Source organism: Zootoca vivipara, chromosome 6 (genome assembly GCF_965207765.1).
Source record: "Zootoca vivipara chromosome 6, rZooViv2.hap1.1, whole genome shotgun sequence".
NCBI classification, from domain to species: Eukaryota; Metazoa; Chordata; class Lepidosauria; order Squamata; family Lacertidae; genus Zootoca; species Zootoca vivipara.
The window spans coordinates 7095110-7106676 of record NC_142589.1 but is presented as its reverse complement, the minus strand read 5'-3'; the positions used below and the strand labels follow the sequence as shown (position 1 = coordinate 7106676).

Below are 11567 nucleotides of genomic sequence, written 5' to 3'. Positions count from 1 at the left end.
ATATCATGTCCTGGAGTCTCTAATCAAGCAGCTGCTCCAGTAGTTATCTGTAAAATGTAATGAAGATGACTTTGTACAGCATTTTGCTGGGAGATAGCCTTCACCCCCTAGCTCTGTGGCTTGACTCCAATAACGTTCCCAAATATGTTGTGTCTATAATAGTCATGCTTCTTTTTGACATATACAGGACTAGTCAAAGCAAGGCAAACTATTGGTGTGTTTCATGTAGTGAATAATCTTCCTGTTTTACTAAAGATAATTTACACAGCAGCTCTTGGGTAAAACATGGCCCAGCAGTTCAAAACATTCCAGGCTTTATGATTTATATCTGTAAAATGCAAAGATACTTCCGTTGGATTAGGGATGGGGAATCTGTGGTCGTCCAGCAGTTGTTCGATTCCAGTTCCCAGCATGACCAATGCTCAGGGATGATGGGAGTTGTAGTCCAGCAATGTTTGGAAGGGCCACAAGTTTCCCACCCCTGCTTTAGATGACTTTTGAACTGTTGTGAATCCCAAGCTTTTTTCCCCTTCTAGTCTAATGGATGGGATCCTAATGATATGTTTCGATACAATGAAGAAAACTATGGTGTAGTGTCAACTTACGACAGCAGTTTGTCTTCATATACGTAAGTTACAATAGGTGGTGTGATTTTTATATTTATTGTTCCTGTTTCATTTAGTCTGCAACATTAAGAATATTCCGCCAGGGTCTTTGCCAAGAAAGAGGGGGGGGGGATACCCTGCATGTGTGAGGGCAGGCGCGGTGCTAGGGCTTTTTGCGCCCTAAGCAAAACAGTTTCTGGCACCCCCCGGAAGCATGTGTCATGACGCATGCGTCATGCATGCACGCCCCAGCACGCCTGCGGAGCTTTGCGTGGGGAGTGGGAGGCTGAGGCTGCCTCAACTGAACAGCTGAGAGGTGCAGCGAGGTGGCGTGAGCTTCTCAGCTGCTCAGTTGAGGCGGCCCCAGGCTGATCCTGCTGACCCTGCTGATCATGCTGGCTGGCGGGCCCCGCTCGCCCTTCTGCCGCTTCTCGGCCGCTCCCCACGCACCTCCGGAACTTCTCGCTGGGAGCGCAAGCCTGGAGCCGCCTCGCCCGCCTTTCAGCTGTTCAGAGGAGGCGGCCCCAGGCCCGTGCTCCCCGCGCGCCTCCAGATAGCGGCCTGAGGCAGCACCGGCGGGCGGCGGGCGGCCTGGTCAGCGCCCCCTCCATTTTGGCGCCCTAGGCCGTGGCCTAGTTCACCTTAATGGAAGCGCCGGGGCTGTGTGAGGGTGGATACAGGTGTCTGATGCATGCCAAACTTCATCCTTTTCTGGAGATAGTAGTCAAAAAATAATTCTAAAGTTGAAACAGTTGCCAACATTCACTTGATACATATTAACCAGTATAAACATAAAAAAAACAGATGGGGGAGTGAATAATTTGGAATAAGGTCAGTTTTGCCGTCTGAACCCTATTTTACTGTAATCAGCATATCACAAATTTGACTGCTTAACAGGAAGCTTGGGAGAGTGCTATGTGTACTCTGGATTGTATCACAATACTTTATTAATTGGCTTTGCCCTTGACAGCAAATCAACAGGATCAGGGTGCAGATTCATCCCAAATAGTACAAATCCCAAATTCAACTTGTTCTTAATCAGGGGGTTGCCTTAATAAAAAAAAAGTAAAATACTGGGGTTCTGTGGCAGAGAGGATGACAGTGCGGACAGGATTTCCTGAAGGAAGCTGGTTGGGAAGTCACTGGCAGATATGCTATTAAACTGTCATGCCACCATCAGATGGCTCCTCCAATGCTGCAATCTTAACACATGTCACCTGTGGAATATTTTGCTTGTATCTAGAGTTTAAAACCAATCTCTCTTTCTTACCTCTCCTTCTCCCCTTTGTTTTAGGGTACCCCTTGAGAGGGATAATTCCGAAGAATTTTTAAAAAGGGAAGCCAGGGCAACCCAGTTAGCAGAAGAAATTGAATCTAGCGCTCAGTACAAAGCTCGAGCTGCTTTGGAAAATGATGACCGGTCAGAAGAGGAAAAATACACAGCTGTTCAGAGAGGTGCTAGTGAGCGAGAAGGTCATGGTGTGACCCCCAGGTATGTGGCAGGGGAGGCAGGGGGAAGTGGGGAATCACTACATTTTCATATAATCTCAGAAATGGGTATTGAATTCTTTTTACAGGCCAAGTAGTTTGGCGTTCATCTGTTGATTGAGTTCCTGGATGATAGCATAGCTTCTCTGTAATCTTTGTACAGTTTATGGGGAAAAGGGATTGCTACATCTTACAAAGTTATTTTCCTACATAAGGAGTGTTCTTCCTCTGAACTTGTATAAGGTTCCTCAGTCTTCTATGTGTGCAGTGGAATCTGCATGAGGGTCCAGCTAAAATGGTTCAGTTGCAAGACTGGACTGTTTCTCTGTATTTGAAATTAGTGGAGATATTTGTATGAGTATACAATGCTACTTTTCTAGAAAAAGGTGCCAGAACTCATCATGAATGCCTCCCTTGTTTTCTTATCATGGCAATGGCACCCACCTGAGAGGTGCTGGAACCGAGTTTCAGCTCTGCCTAGCTCCTAGCCGTGATTGGGCAAGCTACGGGTCGGGGCCAATTCTTATTTCCTTTTCTTTAATCCATCTCTCATGTAGCAGTGGCGGGCTTTAAGCTTTCCAGCCAGGCCTCTACTGTTGCATGCACACACATTTGTGCGAGGACCCTTCCGAGCTGCCCTAACCATCTGCCTGAATTGAAGGGAGGTGGGGGCTTATTTATTTGACCTGTACTAGGGGCGACCCCCAAAGCAGCTAGGGAGACAGCTTGTCGTAGTTTTTTAGCACCTCCACAGGGGTGTGTGGGTGGGTTTGCATCTCATTCATTTGTTCATCTTTCTATGTAACAATAAAATGTTATATTGTTTATGATTTCTGTATTTATTGGACATGTGTTAGTAGTGGATTCATATGACAATGATGTCAGCAATACTGAGATGATCCCAAGTATTATTTTCAGAACGTGGCATTAAATGTGTCAATGTCCAATATTGCTGGTGGCTCTGAGCTGTAATACGTTGTCGTTGTTGCATAGAAATAATGACAATTCTCCCAATTTGAAGCTAATGTGAATTGCTAATATCAAACATGTCCTGCTCCCTTTTATTCCTGAATATTTAAAAGTTTCCCTGCCCTTAAGAACAAAGCAACCTGTGATTTTAAGCCAAGAGCTGAAGTCCATCTTATGTCTCTCTTCCTCCCCCCTTTTTTCCTCAGGGAGAATAAGTACATTCCACCTGGACAGCGGAATAGAGATGTTCTTTCCTGGGGAACTGGGAGGCAGAATTCACCAAGGATGGGCCAGTCCAGTTCAGGCCCACCAATTTCAAGATCTGGGTCTCACTCATCGGACTACAGTTCTAACTCTGGAGCAGACCAAAGAGTAGTTAATGGAGGCAAGTGTTCATCATTGACTGAAATAAGAAAGCCTTTGTAGAGAGAGCTCGCCATCGCTGGATCCCTGGGGTAGTAGCCCTTTGAAATAATGTCTTCTGTTGCATCCCACCACTAAAACAGAAAGAAACTAAAGCTGTGTCCATGGATATATAGTGAATTCCATTTTGAAAACATCAAGCGAGTCCCTGTTGCATTAGAAAGGGCAGTTCTCTGACTCCCTTTATTGCTGTAGTTTCAGTGTGGTCAGTAGGTCTGCATCAGCTGAACTAGCCAACAAATGCTTCTGTTTAGTCCTTGCTAAGTATTGAAATGGAGATGGATCTGGTGGATGGGAAGAAAGGCAATCCAGCAGTCTTCTCTCTGGTTTGGCTCCTAATAATAATAATAATAATAATAATAATAATAATACCTTTATTGTCAATATACAACCTGTGTACAATGAAATTAACCAAGCCTTCCCCCCCAAACACTCAACCTCATTGCACTCTGAGTGCTTGTCGCACAACACTTCACACCAAGCACACCTGCTACCAGATGCTGCTTGCAATAACCTTGGCAATGCCAGCAACCAGTTACTTTATGCATACATCAATAATAGCTTTTTGTGTTCTTAAAATTAAACTTCCAAAATGGGCGTAAAATAATCAAAATACATAGTCCAGTTAAAAACAAAACTGTAATTCATTTTTTGTGTTGTAAGCTGCCCTAGGGGTCTTTGGCACCATGTTGTGGCAAGGTATATATTTCGCTAAAGAAATACAGCACATTTTTCTTAAGTGTGGGGGTTGGGGGAAGAAAAGGCCTGGACTGTACATTGATTTCAGGTAAGTGGCATTAACAAGACTTTGAACTGCAGCTGCTAAAAAAAAAAAGGATAGTTGTGTGGTACCTGCAAGATAAAATGAGGCTGAAGCCCACCAAGCACCACTCCTCCTGCTGCTGCTCCTCCTCTCTTTTTACATTGGGGGTCCCATGAAGGGCCGCTGTTCAGATGAGCAAATAAGTCCACGCCTTGGACATGGGTCTTTCTGTTGCTTCCTATATATTCCACGGAAGATCATCAAAGGCCTTGTGTTTTGGAGTGCAGCAGGTTTGAATTTGGAAACAATGCCCTCTAGAGGAACCTCCTGCTGTAGTCCAGGGGCAGAGATCTATGTGGAGACTTGTAGCCCAATTTCCTCTTTCACAAAAATTCTGAATGACTTCATTATTGAAAGGGCACAATAGAAGTAAATGTCAGCAGCTAAACACAGCTCTCTTTGTAACGCGATTTCTATAGTTTTCACATGTCTTAGCGTTTGAAAGTGGTACATCCAGCGGTCAGTGTGCTTTACCCGCTTAATGAAATTCCCTGGAAGCCTCTTGTAGCTCCATTTCTGAAAAGCTGCTGTGCCAAGTGATGCATTCAGTGCACTCATTTTACCCTGGGCAAGTTGATGCAGGCATGTTGTTGTTTTTTGGATACATGGGGGATTAGCTGCACATTTTGGTTTTCCTCACCGCTCATGGAACCATGCACAGCTATCCATGATTAAGCACAAGCCACATAAGTGTGGTCCATTGTATGCAAATAGTCTTAACTGATTTACACGCCATTGTCTTTTCCACGGTAGTGTTCATAGATCCTGAATTTAACCCATTGGGGGGAAACTCAGGTTGGTGATTGCAAACTGATCTGTCCTAGATTGAGGGTGGAATAACTGCAGATTTCTTATTATTTTTATTTTGTACGAACCTGTAGAAATCCCCAATGGGTTAAAAGAAAAGGTATGAGAAATCATTTTTGTCATTTTTACTTTCCCCTCCCTCTGTTTCCCCCACCCCATAATTTTATTTTCTTTAGTTTTTATACTTTCCTTCATATCATTTGTTCTGTCAGGTGTTCCCTGGCCATCGCCTTGCCCATCTCCTTCCTCTCGCCCACCTTCTCGCTACCAGTCAGGTCCCAACTCTCTTCCACCTCGGGCAGCCACCCCTACAAGGCCGCCCTCCAGGCCCCCTTCGCGGCCGTCCAGGCCCCCGTCTCACCCCTCTGCTCATGGCTCTCCAGCTCCTGCCTCTACTATGCCTAAACGCATGTCTTCAGAAGGTACAAAGACCACAGTTTTGTTTGTTCATGAATTTTCGTTTGTCTTTGTGTTCCTCCCTTCCTCTTGTGAGTTACAGTTAAAAGAATTGTTCTCTTCATTACTAAACATTTTATTTATGCACTTCAAAAAAATAAAAGTTATTATTTTTGTTTTGTTTCTGTTAACCTTTGTTTTTGTTTAAAAAAGGGAATTTTACAGAAAACCAAACCATTAAAGTGATGGCCCTTTCCTGAAACTCAGAAATTCAGCTTCCTAGTGCTACTTTAGTGCATTGCAGAGTACATGTGGATGTATCATCTGCAGTCACTTTGCCATGGTTGCAGGATCACACCGTCGCCACTACCGGTCACTGGCCGTAACCATGGTTAAAGGTTATATCTCCATTGCCTTTAACTGTGTTCAGTGCTAACTATGTTTTGTTTGGATTCAGATGCCTAGTTAAAAACAAACTGGTTAGCATTAGCCATGGTTAAGATGAATGTCACCTTCAGCCTTTATTAAGGCCAATCCGGGAAATTGCTGTGCTAGATGGGAAGATCAGGTGGAGGGACAGGTATATGAACCTGAGGCCCATTCCTGATCCCATAACCCTAGTTAAGGAGTTGAGAGAGCTGCATCTACATATTTCCTGAAGTGGCTGGTGATGGAGGGTTTTGCTCAGAATGATGCTTTATGACATAAATCTATTAAAATGCCTGATTCACATTGTGTCCACTGCAGAATCCTTACTGGCAATTGCAGTGAGGGAGACTGGTTAGAAGTGGATGGAAATTAATTGTGTATTTAAATTCAGTTTGAGTTCTTCTTGACTTTCCTGAAACTGTTCAGTGGAATTGAATAATTTTAATTCTGTCTTGAGAGGATGAGACTTGTTCTGCAATAAGGAATCATAGATTGAACCTATTCTCAGCTGCAGCTAATTTCCATACTTTAATTGCATTCAACTCATATACTTTATCTAGGAATTTTGAAGATGCTGAACCATTTTCTGAGGGCATGTTGACTTGTTTCTCTGAGGCAATTCTTTGAAATGTCTCTGTGATATGCAGGGATATAAAAATAATGAGAGCTGAAAAACTATTAAATGTGGGCTGCTTATTTTGCTGTTAAATTTTCTAAGTTATCTGCTGCCAGGAGGGCTAGAGCATTCAAAGCGGTCAGGTTTGGGTTTTGTTAGCAAGGGTTAACTGGTGAAATCCACCTGAATTCTCTCAAGTATGATGGATCTCTCTCGTGTATGATGATGGCAGCCCAAGGATGTGGAAACTTTGTGCCTCCAGATGTTTTGGACTACAGCCTCCATCAGCCCCAGCCAGCATGGTTAGGGATGATGGAATCTGTAGGGTCTAAGGTTCCCCATCCCTTATGTAGCAAAAATTAATAGAATTGGGGGGGGGGAAGCATGGAGATTTCATGTTGTGTTCATAGTTTAGGGTGTCTTTGCATGTGTTGCTTTCTTCAGGACCTCCGCGGATGTCTCCAAAGGCACAGCGGCACCCTCGAGGCCACAGAGTCTCTACTGGGAGAGGAACAATTTCAAGTGGCTTAGAATTTGTCTCTCACCCCGTGCCAGGAGAAGCCACCACACCTTCATCGGCCCGAGGCAGCCCTTCAGGTGGGACATGGTCATCGGTGGTCAGTGGTGGTAAGTCAAGCTCAGCTTCCTACAGAAAGTCCTGTTTGGGGATTTCACAGTTAAAAGAATCCTGTTTCTTAAGCCAAACATTTGAGGACCCAACAGGCCTGATGATGATGGCTGGCTAATCCTGGTTCTTTATTTTGCCTGGCTAGAAACCAAATGTTACAACTGAGGGTGGTAAAACTGGATTGTCATGGAATGCAGCAGATGTGCTGTTTCTCCCTTCCACTTTGATAGACTGTTTTTATCAGTTGATTACATTCCATTTCAGAGACAGGCTTGCAGGTCAGTTGATTGGAGTTCTCAGCCTTCTTTTCCCTCCAGTCTCTTCTGTGTGCTCATCATCCTCTGGAGTGATGATCAGGTGGTTTTCCTTGTGCTCCTGTGAGCCTCAGTATTCTTAGACCTAAACCCCATTCCTGGTTGCCCACTTTCCTTCTTTCTGTCCTGTTTTGAGGGTGACTTGGAAGACACTAAAAGCCACAGCGAGAAACTAGGTGGACTTTCACAGGGCAGCGAGTTTAGGATTGTGCCGCAGATCGATTTCTGGGACTACAAACAGAAATTGGTTCTTACCATGAATTTCTGTTTGAAGAGCGGACTGGGTCATTAGGAGATAGAAGCTGGGTCTCAGATTCTTTTCCATGTTAATGAGGGCTGGTAATAGGAAGTGACCTGACTCTGCTTAAAGTCTCCCTTGACAAACCTTTGCTTCAATGCAATCAATTATCAAGCATTGTTTCACAGTAGAAGGATTCTTAGTACTGTATTCTGCAAGAATTGTTTAAAAGAAGCACTTGTTGCTTGGGGGAGAGAAGCAACATCACAGAAATCTGGGGACTTTCCTAGGAAGGGAAAAGGGGTTTTGGCGACAATTGTATCAGCTCAGTGTTAAGCCTGGCATTAGGTTTCACTCCTTTTAGTGCAAAATAGCTGTGGAGTGTTTCAACAGGGTCTCTTTTATTCTGTTTCTAGCCCCTAGGTTGTCCCCTAAAGCGCACAGACCCCGGTCTCCAAGGCAGAGCAGTGTTGGCAGTGTGCCTTCTGGGCCAGCTCTGTCTTCTCCTCAAGCTGGCTCTACTCCAGCAGAGCCTGTAGCTGCACCTGTTCTAGCTGCATCTCCTACCCCAGCCAGCCCTGCATCCATTAGAGCAGGTACACCATCAGCTGAAGGTAAGAAGCCCTCTTTATCTTGCCTTGTTCTGAGCCTGAGTAGAAATGCAAAGACATATGATGATCTAAAAATTGCTTCTGTGTTTTAAGTGGCTGGAGAGCAGTTCTCTCACACGTTTATTTATATGCATTAGGTTTGCTGATCATATGCAGTCAATTTTCTCTCTGTGTGGGAATCTTTACACAGAGGGAGAAAACTGGCGGCTCCAGGCAACTACACAATTTTCTGCATGGCTGTTAAAATTACACAAATGCTTAGGAAAAGGTTGTGCTCTGTTTTTCCTAAGATGTCCTACTGACTTTCTTTCAACTCAGCTGATTAGGGCAGCCTTCCCCAGCCTGGTGCCCTTCAGCTGTTCTAGAATTAAACTTCCACAAATCCCATCTAGTATGTCTTCTCTATGCCATCTGGGGCTTAATGGGAGTTGAAGTCCACAACAACTGAAGGGCACCAGGTTGGGAAATGCTGGATCGGGGTTTTAATACAGTAAAACAGTAATATTTAAAAAGTAATATTGCCCTTCCATGTATTATTATTTTGGAAGAAATACATTTAATTTGATTTGCAGAGCTGTTGTTGTTCTTATTGTTGTTTCTAACCCACCTTTTCCCCAGCCCAGGACTCAAGACTAAAACGATGATGTAAAAATTGCTTCTGTGTTTTAAGTGGCTGGCAAAATAGAAAAAAACTAAAAACCATAGAAAGACAATAATTAAAATGTAATTAAACACTAATAGAATTAAAATATTAAAAAGATTAATTAACAAAAAAAATCTAGAATGAAAAGTGGCTCTTTGAAAGTCTCTCCTTAGTCGTCATCATCATCATCATCATCATCATTTTATTTGTATGCCACCTTTCCAAAATCAGGATGGCTTACAACATGAAAAGATCTACATAATTACAAACATAGCAAAAGTAGTCATAAACAATAAATAAAACACAGCAGAAAGTACACAACCAAATTGAATAATTTCCACATAAATAATAATAATTAAAAATTAAGATATAAGAAGTAATATTAATAACAGCAACAATACCCAGTACAAGAGTTTTTCCAGCAACCTCAGCTTTTGTGGCTGTTGTCAGTCAGGGCCCTGTTCTCCCAGGCTGGATAGAGAGAGGCCAGCAAGGGAATAAGTAGGTCTTCTAGGACTCACAGCCAAGATTATGTTGGTTTCCCTAATAAACGGAGACACAATCAGGATAATACCTTGTATGGGACAAATTGTTTTGGTGCTGAGCTTTGTGAGCTTCCTGGCTGCATCTTCAACAACTTGTCCCTCTTTCCTTTCCTTCCCCACCCATTGCTATCTAGAGGTATTAAGAGCGCTGTGTATCTCAAACAGGACTGATTTTCCTTCCTAGCTAAAGATTCAAGGCTTCAGGACCAGAGGCAGAGTTCTTCTCCTGCTAGCACCAAGGAACCCCTGAAGCCAAGTGAAATGTCTCCCAGCTTTAGCAAACCTGAAAACAAAGGTAGGCATTTTCTGAAGTTGTGTTCAACCCATTAGTTGCAACCAATAAAGACAGTAGTTAGGGAATAATGGGAGTTGGAGCCAACTACATCCGGAGCCACCTTGTTGGTTACTCCTGTACTGCAGGCTTAGTTACATTGTAGTTTGGATTGTTGTAGAGATTTAGGAAGGACAACATGGCATGCAGTCCTCAAACATATCTCTGCACACAATGAAAAAGTAGTTCTTAGTTTACAGATCACTCCAGTTTCTCTGCTGCTCCAGCTTCATGATTCCCACCCCACAACCATTTGGGTTGTAACTGGATTGCAATTTCCACTGAACTCTTTGGGGGTTTTTATTTTTTCTTCCCCCCCCTGAGCTGAGACAGCATTTCAGATTTGGATCACTGTATTGGGGCTTCCTTTGGATAGTTTCAGTTGGCCCAAATATATGCTAGATCCATGTCATCTGTTATCAGTACAATGGTACCTTGGTTTACAATCATAATCCGTTCCGGAAGTCCGGTTGTAAACCAAAACAGGTTGTAACCCAAGACGCACTTTCGCCAGTGGGGCCTCCCCCCCCAAAAAGGGGGGGTTGTAATAAAAAAAAGGGTTGTAATCCAAAAAAAGGGACACACACTTCCGGGTTTGACATGGTTGTAATCCAAAACGGCTATAATCCAAAATGGTTGCAAACCAAGGTACCACTGTATATATGTATATTCTCTTAACAGGTGTGTCTCCAGCTGTCCTAGAACATAGAAAACAGATCGATGATTTAAAGAAGTTCAAGAATGATTTTAGGGTAAGTGCTTTTTCTATTAATGACAGCTGTCACTGAATACACAAGGCAGTACCAGATCAAACTACACACAGGTACGAATGGTGGCTTCAGGAATAAGCATTTTAAAGCAGATTAAAACACATAACACATAAATCCTTGTCTATTCTCTCCCTCAACTAAAAGTACATTGCCTAGGGCAGTGAAGGTCACAACAGGACATTCAAATGGCTGCAAATAGACACATCCTAGAGCAACCAGCATAAGTGTGCCTTGCCACCCCCTCATCCATATACATACACTTCTTGAAATGTTTTACTTTGGGGAGGGAGTTCCACACCTTAAGGGCTTACTTCTCCTGGGCTGCCACCCCCTGAGCTTCTGAGTATGGTGTAAGAAGCAAGGGGGCTCCCTCTACTGATATTAGCACCCAGTATATTCCTGGGTTTTCTGTACAAGAAAGAATGTGCAAAACTAAAATCAATGTAGACTCTGCCTTCTCTCCAAATACCCTCGGTCAGGAAGTATCTGCTAAAAGTATAATTTTCCTGTTTCCTCCCACCCCCCCCCCTGCACCCTCCAGTTACAACCCAGTTCCGCCCCAGAAACAGTGGAACAGCTGCTAACCAAAAACAGAGATGGTGAAAAATCCAGAGAGGTTCCTAAGGAGAAGGGTGACGCCAGCTGCAAGGACTCTGTAACTGAAACTGGCAGCAATGCCACCTCAACCAGTGGCAGTAGCAAATCAAATAGCCCCAGTATTTCACCACCTGGTGGCAGCCTGGAGCAAAAGCGAGGGCCTGAGGTGACCTCGCAAGGAGTGCAGACCTCTGGCCCTGGAGCGAAGCAGGAGAAAGAGGAGAAAGAAGAGAAAAGGGACACCACCGAGTGAGTAATTCTGGCTGCACAGCTCCTGCACAGATTTGGCACTGCGTTTGTGGAGGGCCCAGTTGTTGAGATGACTCGACCATGC

The 11567-nt window shown here is 43.8% G+C and overlaps 1 protein-coding gene across 22 annotated transcripts in view; it reads left to right on the top strand.

Moving 5' to 3' along the window:
- Positions 1-11567, top strand: part of ATXN2 (ataxin 2) — a 59946-nt gene that overhangs the window by 28842 nt on the left and 19537 nt on the right. For 14 of the 22 annotated variants that reach the window (XM_088670918.1, XM_060276344.2, XM_088670908.1 and 11 more), the window contains exons 7-15: positions 537-628; positions 1900-2097; positions 3269-3447; positions 5328-5537; positions 7001-7183; positions 8153-8350; positions 9720-9830; positions 10545-10618; positions 11178-11482. In XM_088670918.1, the coding sequence (XP_088527044.1) occupies positions 537-628; positions 1900-2097; positions 3269-3447; positions 5328-5537; positions 7001-7183; positions 8153-8350; positions 9720-9830; positions 10545-10618; positions 11178-11482 (1550 nt within the window). The remainder of the gene's footprint in view (positions 1-536; positions 629-1899; positions 2098-3268; positions 3448-5327; positions 5538-7000; positions 7184-8152; positions 8351-9719; positions 9831-10544; positions 10619-11177; positions 11483-11567) is intronic. The other 8 variants (XM_060276347.2, XM_088670912.1, XM_060276345.2 and 5 more) reach the window with 1 other exon arrangement.